Here is a 15,000-nt window from a genome sequence, read left to right as displayed (position 1 = left end):
AGTGGAAGATTTTGAGTGGCTGGTAATAGAGCTCTGACCTTAAACCTACTGAACCCTTCTACCTACATCAGTGCCGGACTTTACTAACACCCCTGGTGGCTAAATGCGCACAACATTTCTACAAGCACACTGCAGAATCTAGCAGCAAGTGGCGTCGAAATTTGAGATGGGATGTTCACAAAGCACATACTAATCTTATGCTCAGGTGTACACAAACTTTTGTCCATATAGTGTAGACAGACAGACTGACAGGTATTTTTAAGTGTTTCTGAACATATCTAATGTGTAATATTTATTTATGTGGAAAATGAAGTTGGTAAATAGAATAGGACTGACCTGGAATGCAGCTCTGCGCTTCCGTTGTTGTATTTACTTCCTCTCTCCCACATGCCGAAGTCGGAGACACGGTACGCTCTCTCTACGCAAAACACCAGGTTCTGGATGAAGGACACCTGCATGCACACACACACACACACACCCAAACACACTATAGTAACAAATCTGCACTATTTTCCTACATGCATGTTTTACACATCCCAAAGGATTATGCTTTTTAAAGACAAATCTGAATCAGAATATTTATTAAATACTTTTTATTTTTAAATAAAAATTATTATTATAATTTTTTTTTTACCTCCTGGTCAATCAGGTTACAATTTGGAATAAGGATCAAGACAACCATCATTAGGGACAAAACAGTGATGCAAATGAGCACTGTTCAGTGGGCAAATATATATATATATATATATATATATATATATATATATATATATATATATATATATATATATATATATATATATATATATATATAAATAAAAATTAAGAAAAATAATAAAAATATGCTGTATATAAAAACATGGTTTAATTATGGTTCCTTCCTGAACTGCATCCTCGTGCCTGAATGACGACCTACAGAGCAGCATCATTTCGCAGCACCAATTCATCACCCATACGTGTGTGTGTGTGTGTGTGTGTGTGTGTGTGTGTGTGTGTGTGTGTGTGTGTGTGCCAGTGCAAGAGGGTTCCTACATCCCGGCATTAAAATCGAGGCCACGGGAAAACACGGAGGCGAGAAGAATGATGAGTTTGGAGCGTGTAAATACGGAAGTGTGTAATCACCAGGGAGATAAATGAGTGACGAGGGCTTTAATTTAACACGAGGAAAGCAGCGGGGCCCTTAAACACTCTGGAATGGGAAATGTCGAACGGGTGACATGCTAAACAGGAAAAACGAGGAGAGACCGAAGAGATTTTTATTTCGGGCTAAAATAACGACAATGATGTGAAGGGATTTAGAGGAGAAAATGATTCGATTGGATTGAATTCTAATTGGTCAGAAGGTAAAATTAAATTTAAGTGTTTTTTGCATAGCACTTTAAACACTGCCTAAAATCACTTTAACACAAATAAACAAATAAATTATTTGCTTTAAGTTTATCCCTAATGAGTGAGCCGGTGGCGATGACAGCAAGAGAAAAACTCCTCCAGATGTTATTAGGAAGGAACCTTGAGAGGAATTAAAAGGAAACCCATCCTCATCTGGCGACACCGAATTCATTATTGTTCCATCATTGCTGAGGTTATCATCTGTTCACTGTAGGACACGAGTGGAAAACTGTTCATGGCGACTGCAGTCCTGAGCCAGTTTAACAGACAATATTTAAGAGTCTAAAACATTGAATCTAACAGTAACATCTTATTCACAGATGTTCCACATAAACACTTACAAAATAATTGTAGAGAAATGATTTTAAACTAATAAAAGAATCTCTAAGGATGTAGAGGACAGGGTGGTATGGAGACGGATGATCCGCTGTGGCGACCCCTAATGGGAGAAGCTGAAAGAAGAAAAAGAAGAAAAGAGTGGAAGTCTCCAGTTTCTTAACTTAAAAGTTTTCCATCATCTTCAGCACAGAGAATCCCAAGCGTTGTGTTTTCTAACAGTGACAGTGACATGCTGTGGGTTTTTTTTCTCTTTCTATCTTGAATACAGGGTGAAGGGAGAAAGACTGATGAATTGAGCACCTGTTTATAGCGGCTATAACATAACTGAGGAACAGAAACTGGTTCCATGATCATTAAAACGCAAACAGGATGAACTGTACAACAGGTTAATGTTTTATGTATAAAAATGCAATTGTTGGTAAATAGCAGAGGTATAAGTGATACAAAACACTTCAAAACACACCGTTGAAAATTTAACGTTTTGGAGTGATTACATAAAGAACGTTTTTTTCCGCTTGAATACAGGTCTAAAGAGATCAGAAGATCAGGTCCTGTGTGGGAGGCATGGCTACATTTTTAAAAGATTAAGAAATAAACGTGATTAAAATAACAGTGGTCTTGTGACGACTGAGAATGTGTATTAGACTGTTGATAAAATAGAACAGCTGTAATGTAAATGTATACGTGCACGCGCACGCACGCACACACACACACACACACACACACACACACACACACACACACACACACACACACACACACACACACACACACACACACACACAGAGCGCAGTACAGTTAAATTGTCAGATAAAGAGTGCTTGAATAAGAGCCAAAGATTTTATAATGAGATCGGAAAAAGAGCGGAAACTTCTGTGCAGAAACGACTGACTAAATCTCCCAATTCTCTCTCATTTGCTCTACTGTCCATTAATAAAAGGAGGAATTGGCTGGCTGATTTCACATCTCTGCTTTTTAAATCACATTACGCTGCCTGGTGGGCACTGTTTAAACACGCCAATTAAAACACTGCGCCGCGAATGGAACAAAAAAAACCCAATGAAAGCTCTTCTGGCAATCTGTTTGGAAAAGTTAGGAAGGTGAGAAAGTGAAACTAGGAGAGAGAGAGAGAGAGAGAGAGAGAGAGAGAGAGAGAGAGAGAGAGAGAGAGAGAGAGACACAGAGGGAGGGAGAAAGGGAGAGAGTGAGAGAGTGAGAGAGAGAGAGAGAGAGAGAGAGAGAGAGAGAGAGAGAAAGGGTGAGAGAGACACAGGGGGAGGGAGAAAGGGAGAAAGAAAGAAAGCAAGAGAGAGAGAAAGAGTGATAGAGGGAGAGAGAAACAAAACGAAAATGAAATGATCTGCAGATTAAAACTATTTTTTTGGGGGGTAACAAGACAGAAAGAGACAGAGGGAGGGAGGAAGGGAGGAAAAGAGAGACACAAAGTCAGACAGACAGACATAGACAGCGAGACAGAATGAGAGAGAGATGCTCTGCAGCTTGGAACAAGAGATAGAAAGACAGATAGGCTGACGGATAGAGGGAATAATTAGGGTGGATGAGAGAGAGAGAGAGAGAGCGAGAGAGAGAGAGAGAGAGAGAGAGAGAGAGAGAGAGAGAGAAAGAGGCAAACAGACAAAGAATCATGGAAAGAAGTCATTGCCGTTATTTATGGTGAAACAGACAGACATGAGAGAATGAGAATGTGAGGGCGAGGGAAAAAAAGAAAAAAAGAGAGAGAAAGGGAAGGAGTCATTAGGGGTTAGTGACAGACAGATAGAGAGACAGAGCACGTGAGAGAGAAAAAGAAAAAGAGTGTGAGAAAGAGAGAGACTCGTTTGGAGGATAATACGAGTGGATAAATAAAAGTTATTTTTTCCGGCCGCTGGTTTCAGTGCTCGGAGTAAATCTTTGGCTCTAAGACACGAATGAAAAATGGAAGGGATGAATTTAGGCGAGTTTGTACAGCGGGCCAGAGGGAAAACAAGCGCGAGATTAAACAGCTATTACGACTAAACTCTCTGAAGCGTCCACCTTCAGCCCCGACACCGCAAAACCAGCAGGTGATGAATATTTTCAATCGAGAGATCAGACAATCATGTTTAATGCAATATTGAACTTTGGTGATTATTTGTTAACTACAGCATAAACTGCAGCCGAAAATAGACACAAAAAAGTCTGATGTATATAATTGGAAAGATTGCTGTGGTAGAAAACGCTTCAGATTGTAGAGTTACAGGAGAACAATCAATAATCAGCATGGTAACAGTGACTCTGCTTCATCACACCACTGTGCCACTGAGAAATTTCCTTCTGTCCCTCAAAAGAGCATCCTGACGTTTTTTATTCCTTTAATCCTCTTTTATCACAGCAATAAATAAACAACAACAAAATCCTGATTTTAACAAACTAGAACACTATATTTCTGCGTTTATAGGGAACCCTGTGAAACATCGATGAATCAGTCATCTCTTTTTTTCTCTCTGTAATGCAATAAAATTAATAAAAACAAAAAAAAAAGAAAAGATTTTGATTTATTTATTTATTCATTTGTATATTTAGCAAAAAAACATAAAATAATTAATTGAAATTACAATTATAAATGCGGGGGGGGGGGGGGAATTTACGGGGCACTGACACTGGAGACTCCTTTCATGTAAACGTCTCAACAGAGAACCGAATTAACTGTTGCTATAGAAACAAGCGTTTCGATGTAAACATGTGCTGCTGTAACAGGAAATGAATCCTGACCAATCAGAACGAAGACCTCGATAGCACTGTGGTGTGTATTGTATTAGTATACGGTATTTCTAATAATTGTGTGTGTGTGTGTGTGTGTGTGTGTGTGTGTGTGTGTGTGTGTGTGTGTGTGTGTGTGTGTGCGTGTGTGATAAAACAGCTGCTTCTGGAAAAGAAACAGAGAGAGGATGAAGCGAGACGTTCTGGCAGCAAATCAAGTTTTCCTGGCACCGCTCGTCTTCCTGCTGACATTTTGCCGCCGACGTTACAACATGTAACAATGCTACACTACACCTACTGTACAAACACACACACACACACACACACACACCACGCACGTGTCCTGCTGTGTTCTGTATCGTACCTCGTCAGTGTTGTAGATGATCTGCAGACCGGAGCAAATCATTTCCACCAGGTAGAGTAGGAAGAGAGAGACAGCGTCAATCTGGGGGTGAGAGAGAGAGAGAGAGAGAGAGAGGGAGAGAGAGAGAGAAAAAGAGAGAGAGAGAGAGAGAGAGAGAGAGAGAGAGAGAGAGAGAGAGAGAGAGAGAGAGAGAGAGAGCGACAGAACACACACAGTCATGAAAATTTGTCATGAAAAACAAAAACATTATCGGTATCGCCAAGCTGCCACTCTTGGGCCCTTGAGCAAGGCCCTTAACCCTCTATGCTCTGGGGGGTCCCTTACAAGGGAAATATCAAGGTCCGTGACGTCAGAGTGACGTGGGGCCGCCTTCCCGTGGGCTCACCACCTGCAGGAGGGACCGTAAGGGACGGTGCTGTGAGGATTGGGCAGCAGTCGAAGGCGGGGGCCCTGCTTAGACTGCTGCCCCCGCGACCCGAATTACAGATAAGCGGGAGAAAATGAATGAATGAATGAATATATGAATGAATGAACAAAAAAATTACACAAATTAAAAAAACTTTTGTTAGTTTTGTCAGCCTGCCTGTTACCTCCCTCCCCTCCCCCTCCCTCCCCTCCCCCCCTCTTTCCATTATTTGTTTGTCAATTAGTTTTTTTTATTTTCAATAGTTTTTTTTTTGATAAGCACTTCCTTTCGTTATGTATTTATTTCCTTTCCTTTTTTATCCTTCCATTGATTTTGTACTTTTTATATTAATTATCTTTCAATTTCAATTTTTTAGTTTTGAGATTTTATTAGATACTTTTGTTTGTTTACTACAACACCAATTCTAAAAGAGTTTATACCATTTTAAGGAAAAGTAAGGTCTCAAAAAAAGTTGGGACGGGGCCCATTGTGTAGCATCACGTCTTCTGTCTGTATACATTTGGCAACTGAGGAGACCCAGATGCTGAGCTTTTGGGAAAGGAATCTTACCCATATGTGTTTAATACAGGATTCTAGCTGTTCAACAGTTCTGGGTGTCCTTTGTTGTACTTTTAATTTTATGTTGTGGCAAATGTTTCCAAATGGAGAATGGTCTAGACTGTAGGCAGACCAGTTCAGCACCTGGACTCTTCAACTATGAGGCCATGCTATTGTAATAGACGCAGTATGCAGTTAGCATTGTCTAGCTGAAGTATGGAGGCCTTCCCCAAAAAGACATTTTCTGGATGGGAGCATTGTTGCTCTAAAACCTGTATAAATACCATTCAGCATTAAAGGAGCCTTTATATATATATATATATATATATATATATATATATATGCATGTTGCCATTCCACAGGCACTAATGCACTACCACACCATCAGAGATGCAGCTTTGTTACCTGAGTGCTGGTACAGTAACAAGCCAGATAGTCCCTCTCCTCTTTAGTCCAGAGGACGTGGTGTTCATGGTTTATTTTCATTTTAAACAATTGATATACTTTTATTGTGAATTGAATATGGGTTTGTGCATTCATTACATTCTCATTTTATTTACATTGTACAAAGTGTCCCAATTTTTTTGGAATTGGGACTGCAATCGTTTTCTTTCTTTCTTTCTTTCTTTCTTTCTTTCTTTCTTTCTTTCTTTCTTTCTTTCTTTCTTTCTTTCTTTCTTTTTCTAAGAACAGTTATTTTCTTTTAGCTTGTTTTAACTAGTTACCTTTTCTCTTCTTTTTATTTTTTTTAATCACTTTCATGTTTGCTTCTTGATGTCTAGTGTTCTTTCTTACTTTGGTTCCTTTCTACATTTCCTCATGAAAAATTCTGGCAGTACTGCTATAAATGTCAGGTAAAAAAAAAAAATAAAAAAAATCGCAGTGTTATTCTTAAGCTACAAAGTGTCAACTCTCAAATACAACTTATCAATGATCAAAATCTGAAGCCTATTTAAAATGCATTTTAAAATCTGTCACAATGTGAACGGCTCGATTAGTCTGAACAGGAATTTAAGATAAAGGCGTCGGATGTCTGTAAGAAACTGAATGGTTGACGAGTTTGAGTTCTTCATCTGCTTTTTCACCTCAGTGTATAAAAGGAAAAAGGAGTGAAGGACTGAAGTCGAGTGAAATGTAATATTACCTTTTAATAATAAACCTGATGAAATACAAAAATAAAATTCACTGAAATAAAACCATTATTATTCTAGCAAAATACAAACGCAATTTTTTTTCCATCTCCGGACTGTTTGGATAAAAAAAAGGAGATTTCTCACACAAAATTTCTTTAAATAATGGGGAAAAAATGGCTGATTGATAATTAAATTTAAAAGCTTTTTTTTTCTTAAACACAAGCACCAAATGAACACCGGCAAAAGATTCAATATGTGGTTATGTCCTTGACCTGCAGCTTTATTATTTGTAAGATGATTTCAGCACAAATGTTTCGGCCTCGTTATTTAGCTGTAATAAGGTTATGGCCCACAGCGGAGCTCTTTATATCGTCTCTATTCTTCTGCTGGGTTACTTTATATTGCATTTTAAAAGGAAACACACATCCTGTGCTTTTCATATTCGAATAGGGTTTTACTTATTCAATATACTATCATTGAAAATTGAATCGGTGTGATGCTTTATGTGCATGTCTATGTTCTGGACGTCCTTCAAGCTCTGATTCTCTCTCTCACTCTCTCTCGCACTCCTGCTACACACTTGACCTTTGCGATATATAAAAGCTTTGGGCCGACCTGTAGTAGACACAACCTCCTTCCCCATATACGGCCAGTCCTCAAGCTAATCTATAATATATAATGAGACAGAGGGTCTCGAGGTGAGTCATTACCACTGTACTCGTGCTGTGACCTTTCCTTTAATCACTCTGTGTATAAACGCTGGGAGCAAAGCGACGCTCTTGGTGTAAAGCAGGAGGTGATTGAGGGGGTGATGGATGTAAGACTGAAAGTGACAGGTGGTGACACGTTAAGGAAAAGCCTGAGTACCTGCAGGTGACTGTACTGTTTATAGGAGTAAATCTCATCTCCTTTATGAACATCGAACACGGAGTGGAGACATGTGTACGGGCTCGGGTCCTGCTTAAACTTCTCCACCTGAGAGAGAGAGAGAAAGAGAGAGAGAGAGAGAGAGAGAGAGAGAGAGAGAGCGTGTCAGTTAGTCCATCAAATATGCGTCTCACTGCTTTATGGAGTATAAAGCAAACAGCCCCGGTCCTCAAACACCAAAGTAGCAGTAAGCCACTGCAAATTCACCTGCATTCCAAACTCATCTATGCCCCGTATTTTCGTTTCCCAAACACGGTACAGTCCTAAACACATCACTGACTCAATACAAACACCATGCGCATCATCATCATCCTTCTCATCATCCTCATCATCATCATCCCAAACACATTATCATCATCCTCATCCAAAACACCTCCATCATCATCATTATCCCAAACACATCATCCTCCTCCTCAGCCCAAACACATCATCAACATTATCATCATCATCCCAAAACTCCTCCAGCATCATCATCATCATCATCATCCCAAACACACCATCCTCCTTCCTTAGCCCAAACACATTATCATCAACATCATTCCAATTACACCATTATTATCATCATCATCCCAAACACACCATCATCATCCCAAACACCTCCATCATCATCATCATCATCATCATCATCCCAAACACATTATTATCCCAAACACATCATCCTCCTCCTCCTCAGCCCAAACACATCATCCCAAACACCTCCATCATCATCCCAAACACATCATCCTCCTCCTCCTTAGCCCAAACACATCATCACCCCAAACACCTCCATCATCATCATCATCATCATCCCAAAACTCATCCATCATCATCATCATCATCATCATCATCATCCCAAACACACCATTATTATCATCATCATCCCAAACACCTCCATCATCATCATCATCATCATCGTCATCATCCCAAACACACCATCCTCCTTCCTCAGCCCAAACACATCATCATCAACATCATCCTAATTACACCATTATTATCATCATCCCAAACACACCATCATCATCATCCCAAACACACCATCCTCCTTCCTCAGCCCAAACACATCATCATCAACATCATCCCAATTACACCATTATTATCATCATCCCAAACACCTCCATCATCATCATCATCATCATCATCATCATCATCCCAAACACATCATCCTCAGCCCAAAAACATAATCATCATCATCCCAAACACATCATCATCATCCTCCCCCTAATCCCAAACACATCATCATCATCATCACCCCAAACACACCATCATCATCATCATCATCATCATCCCAAACACACCATCCACCTCCTCATCCCAAACACATCAGCATCATCAGCATCATCCCAAACACACCATCATCGTCACAAACACATCATCATCCTCCTCAGCCCAAAAACAAAATCATCATCATCATCCCACACACATCATTATCCTCCTCCTCATCCCAAACACATCATCATTATCATCACCATCCCAAACACATCATCCTTCTCCTCAGCCCAAACACATCATCATCATCCCAAACACACCATCACCATCATCATCCCAAACACATCATCATCATCCCAAACACATTATCATCATCTTAAACACATCATCATCATCTTAAACACATCATCATCCTCCTCAGCAAATCATCATCCTCATCATCATCATCATCATCATGCCAAACACATTATCATCATCATCATCATCTTAAACACATCCTCCTAAACAAACCATTATTCCAAACATTACATCAAACCATCCTCCTCCTTCACCATCATCATCAACCCAAACTCATTCCAAATATTACCTCATTTTACCAAAAGCATCATAATACTCCATACCCGCCCTCATCATCATCATCATCCCAAAACTCATCCATCATCATCATCATCATCATCATCATCATCATCATCATCATCATCCCAAACACACCATTATTATCATCATCATCCCAAACACCTCCATCATCATCATCATCATCATCGTCATCATCCCAAACACACCATCCTCCTTCCTCAGCCCAAACACATCATCATCAACATCATCCTAATTACACCATTATTATCATCATCCCAAACACACCATCATCATCATCCCAAACACACCATCCTCCTTCCTCAGCCCAAACACATCATCATCAACATCATCCCAATTACACCATTATTATCATCATCCCAAACACCTCCATCATCATCATCATCATCATCATCCCAAACACACACACATCACCCAGAGTGCTTCCACTTGAAAAGCAGTTGCTGTTAAGCAACTGAACACAAACATCCCAAACTCATCACCGTCCTACCAAACACAGCCATTTCCATAAACACATCTCCCAAAACATCATCAAACTTCACACATCTTGAATGAACAAACCAGCATGGCTGGTGTTTGACACTTACGCTCTAAACCCAACACCCCACATCCTTTCATTCCACTCAGTACCCAAAAAACCCAAAGACAACCTTCACTGCTGGCATCATTACAAAAAAATAGAAATGAAAATGGATTGGGTGAGTTGAGGATGTTAAGTGCTGTGATATAAATGCATATGGAGTAAATATAAACCCCGCCCCTGTGTTTGATAAGACGGATAAATTCTATATAGATGCACCGACTGATATCGATAAAGACGGATGGTGTCTTGTTAGAGAAATAGAATTTGGCATGATATTAATTGGATGCTTTTCAGACTGTTCCCTCTGACAGAAATCCTACAGACCCTGCAGAAATTTCCCTCCTGCAGTCAAAGCTGCTTACGCTGCACGTGTATTTATAGCCAGCGCCGTCTCGGTGAGATATTTTTGACTCGTACAGACGTCTCACCATGAGACTGTAGGGTTACAGGTTCGTTAAACAATCAAAACAAACCTGCACACTCTGCAGCTCTGCCACGTCTGTCTACAGTGGAATTAATCTATCAGTGAAATTAATCTATAAAGACACGATACACCATTATTAATTACACTTTAGGACTCGCTCAGCACGAATAACACGCCTGTGTGTCAGTCTCACTGATAGAACTCAAAGCTTTAGTTTGCGTAAAGGAGGCGTGGCCTATGTGTGTCAGTCTGCGTGAAGAAGGCGTGGCCTGTGTGTCAGTCTGAGTGAAGGAGGCATGGCCTATGTCCATAAGTATGAGTGAAGGAAGCGTGGTCTATGTGCGTCAGTCTGAGTGAAGGAGGCGTGGCCTGTGTGTGTCAGTCTGAGTGAAGGAGGCGTGGCCTATGTACGTCAGTCTAAGTGAAGGAGGCGTGGTCTATGTGCATCAGTCTGAGTGAAGGAGGCATGGCCTATGTGTGCTGGTTTGAGTGAAAGAGGCGTGGTCTATGTGCGTCAGTCTAAGTGAAGGAGGCGTGGTCTATGTGTGTCAGTCTGATTGAAGGAGGCGTGGCCTATGTCCATAAGTATGAGTAAAGGAGGCGTGGTCTATGTGCGTCAGTCTGAGTGAAGGAGGCGTGGTCTATGTGTGTCAGTCTGAGTGAAGAAGGCGTGGTCTATGTGTGTCAGTCTGAGTGAAGAAGGCGTGGCCTATGTGTGCCAGTCTGAGTGAAGGAGGCATGGCCTATGTCCATAAGTACGAGTGAAGGAGGCCTGGTCTATGTGTGTCAGTCTGAGTGAAAGAGGCGTGGTCTATGTACGTCAGTCTGAGTGAAGGAGGCGTGGTCTATGTGTGTCGGTCTGAGTGAAAGAGGCGTGGTCTATGTGCGTCAGTCTGAGTGAAGAAGGCGTGGTCTATGTGCGTCAATCTGAGTGAAGAACGCGTGGTCTATGTGCGTCAGTCTGAGTGAAAGAGGCGTGGTCTATGTGCGTCAGTCTGAGTGAAGAAGGCGTGGTCTATGTGCGTCAGTCTGAGTGAAGAAGGCGTGGTCTATGTGCGTCAGTCTGAGTGAAGAAGGCGTGGTCTATGTGCGTCAGTCTGAGTGAAGGAGGCGTGGTCTGTGTGTCAGACTGAGTGAAGGAGGCGTGGTCTGTGTGTGTCAGCATGAGTGAAGGAGGCGTGGTCTATGTGTGAGTCTGAGTGAAGGGGCGTGGTCTATGTGTGTCAGTCTGAGTGAAGGAGGCGTGGTCTATGTGTGAGTCTGAGTGAAGGGGCGTGGTCTATGTGTGTCAGTCTGAGTGAAGGAGGCGTGGTCTGTGTGTGTCAGCATGAGTGAAGGAGACGTGGTCTATGTGTAAGTCTGAGTGAAGGAGGTGTGGTCTATGTGCGTCAGTCTGAGTAAATAAGGTGTGGTCTACAGTGGGGGAAATCATTGTTTAATCCCGTGCTGATTTAGTAAATTTACCCCCTTACAGAGAAATAAACAGTCTGGAATTTTTTATGGTTTAGTTCAACAGAAAGAGAACAAATTATATATATATATATATATATATATATATATATATATATATATATATATATATATATATATATATATAAATTCTAGAAGGAAATACTATATATAAATACATTTTTATTTGATTGAGTGAAATAAGTATTAAGTGCAATTTGAATAAGTGTGTGTGTGTGTGTGTGTGTGTGTGTGTGTGTGTGTGTGTGTGTGTGTGTGTGGTTGGGCGTAAACACACACTGCCTGAGGATCAGTGATGATTGAGAAGGAATGTATTTATTGTGTAGCTTCAGTGTGTGTGAATATTCTCAGTCATCCTGGTGCAGTTATCTAAAATTTGACACATGTTAACTGGACTATTATTTATTGGAACGTTCCACTACTCATCCAAGCAGTTTCTTCAGTCTGAGGGAAGTTGGAAGGATTCCACAAATGTATTCAACAATTCAGGGCTCCATGCAGAATCTCACCTCATGGGGTAAGGATGATTCTGAGAAAGGTGAGGGATCAGCCCAGAATTTCATGGAAAAGCTTGTTAATGATCTCAAGGGATCTGGACCACAGTCACCAAGAAAACCATTGGTAACACACCAAGGTCCTTCTGCTCAAGAATGTACATGAACAGGTCTGTCTGAAGTTTGACAAATGATCCAAAACATATGACAAGGAAACAATCGGATGGTCTTGTAGCCCATTCCAGCCTTGTGCAGATCTATAATCTTGTCCCTGATGTCCTTTGACAGATCTTTGGTCTTGGTGGTGGAGGTATGAATGGAAGAGGTTGATTCTGTGACTGGTGTCTTTTAGACACATAATGAGTTGATATTAGGAGTTTTTTTCGGGAGGGACTAATTTGGGTCTGTGGGATTCTTACTAATTTGGGTACGGGATCAAATACTTTACTTTCACTCGATCGAATACAAATATATTTATAACCTTTTTTTTATGTTTTTTTTTTTTATGGCTTTTTTAAAATATTCTGCCTCTCTGTTAAAATAAATTTACCATAATTTTAGGCTGTTCATTTCTTTGTATGGGGTGAACTCACAAAATCCACTGTATGTGTGTCAGTCTGAGTGAAGAAGGCGTGCCCTCTGTGTCAGTCTGAGTGAAGAAGGCGTGCCCTCTGTGTCAGTCTGAGTGAAGAAGGCGTAGCCTCTGTGTGGCAGCCTGAGTATAGGAGGCGTGGTCTCTGTCAGTCTGAGTGAAGCAGGTGTGGCCTCTGTCAGTCTGAGTGAAGGAAGCGTGGCCTCTGTGTCAGTCTGAGTGAAGGAGGCGTGGCCTCTGTGTCAGTCTGAGTGAAGGAAGCGTAGCTTCTGTGTGGCAGCCCGAGTATAGGAGGCATTGCCTCGGTGTGTCAGTCTGAAAGAAGGAGGCTTGGCCTCTGTGTTGCAGCCTGAGTGAAGAAGGCGTGGCCTCTGTGTGGCAGCCTGAGTATAGGAGGCGTGGCCTCTGTGTCAGTCTGAGTGAAGGAGGCATGGCCTCTGTGTGCCAGTCTGAGTGAAGGAGGCATGGCCTCTGTGTCAGCCTGAGTGAAGGAGGCGTGGCCTCTGTCAGTCTGAGTGAAGGAGGCGTGGCCTCTGTGTGCCAGTCTGAGTAGTTTGTGATTCTTTAAAAGTTATTTTAATGATACTGACATTACAATGTCCTTTCTCCATATGGTTATATATTCTAATGAGATTCTGTACTGTATAAGACTGCTAATGAGCGTGTGTGTGTGTGTGTGTGTGTGTGTGTGTGTGTGTGCACACTACTCCATTTAAATGCCAATTGTAAGTGTCCCGCTGTGTGTGTGTGTGTGTGAGTGTGTTTGTGAGTGTGTGTGTGTGTGTGTGTGTGTGTGTGTGAGTGTGTAAGTGAGTAAGTGAGAAATTTTAAAGGGCAATTCATTTTGAGTTTCTCTTGTCGCTATTTGTCCTGTTTCCACCTGCAGCGTAGAGGCTCTGGTGATTAGAGGCGTTAGAAACATTAGCATTAGCGGTGAAAGCTGAAAGCTGCCATGTTTTTGGTGACTGGGAGAGACAGATGATAATGAAGCACCTCGCTGTGCAATTAACTGCATAAACACTGTTCTCTAATTAAGACGTAATAAAGCTCTTCTCCTGAATTAGAGGTCAGGAGTAAATGAAACGAAACAATACCCAAGATGTATCTGTGTGTGTGTGTGTGTGTGTGTGTGTGTGTGTGTGTGTGTGTCAGGCAGTGTGTGTTTACGCCACCCCACACACACACACACACACACACACACACACACACACACACACACACACAGCCTAAGGATCAGTAATGATTGAGAAGGAATGTATTCATTGTGTAGATTGTGTCTGTAAAAGCATTAAAAAAACTTATTCAAATATCACAAAAAAAAAACAACCTAAAAATGGCCTTCAGGTAAATCCTCATTCTGAATTGTGTGTTGTTTTTAATTAAAATAACCCACATGGACTTTCAGCTAGCATACATGCCAACCAACCTACACACAGAGACGTGTGTGTGAATATTCTTAGTCATCCGGGTGCGGTTATCTGGAATTTGACTCACGTTAACTGGACTACTATCTAGTTGGATTGGATTGGAACGTTTCACTACTCATCCAAGCAGCTTCTTCAGTCTGAGGGAAGTTGGCAGGATTCCACAAATGGATTCAACGATTCATCCATCCTAAAGATGATCAAGAGCTCTTTACACTTCCACCAGAAAAGACCCCCCCCCCCATCTTCTATACACTTTCCCCATACTCTTAATCTCTGGGGTAGTTACATCCTAACGACTCCCCCTCACTCCTGGCTCTCACCTCCTCCTTGTCCCTTAATGAATCTATCCAGGGAGAGGAGGATCCTCGATCCTCGC

The 15,000-nt window shown here is 41.3% G+C and overlaps 1 protein-coding gene across 4 annotated transcripts in view; it reads right to left on the bottom strand.

Moving 5' to 3' along the window:
- Window positions 1-15,000, bottom strand: part of phkb (phosphorylase kinase, beta) — an 88,492-nt gene that overhangs the window by 52,573 nt on the left and 20,919 nt on the right. For all 4 annotated transcript variants that reach the window (XM_083550844.1, XM_083550842.1, XM_083550843.1 and 1 more), the window contains 3 exons: window positions 7,796-7,903; window positions 4,832-4,912; window positions 337-452 (listed from right to left, as the gene is read on the bottom strand). In XM_083550844.1, the coding sequence (XP_083406970.1) occupies window positions 337-452; window positions 4,832-4,912; window positions 7,796-7,903 (305 nt within the window). The remainder of the gene's footprint in view (window positions 1-336; window positions 453-4,831; window positions 4,913-7,795; window positions 7,904-15,000) is intronic.

This window comes from Silurus aristotelis (assembly GCF_946808225.1).
Source record: "Silurus aristotelis genome assembly, chromosome: 9".
Taxonomy (NCBI): domain Eukaryota; kingdom Metazoa; phylum Chordata; class Actinopteri; order Siluriformes; family Siluridae; genus Silurus; species Silurus aristotelis.
This window is presented reverse-complemented; position numbering and strand designations above follow the sequence as displayed.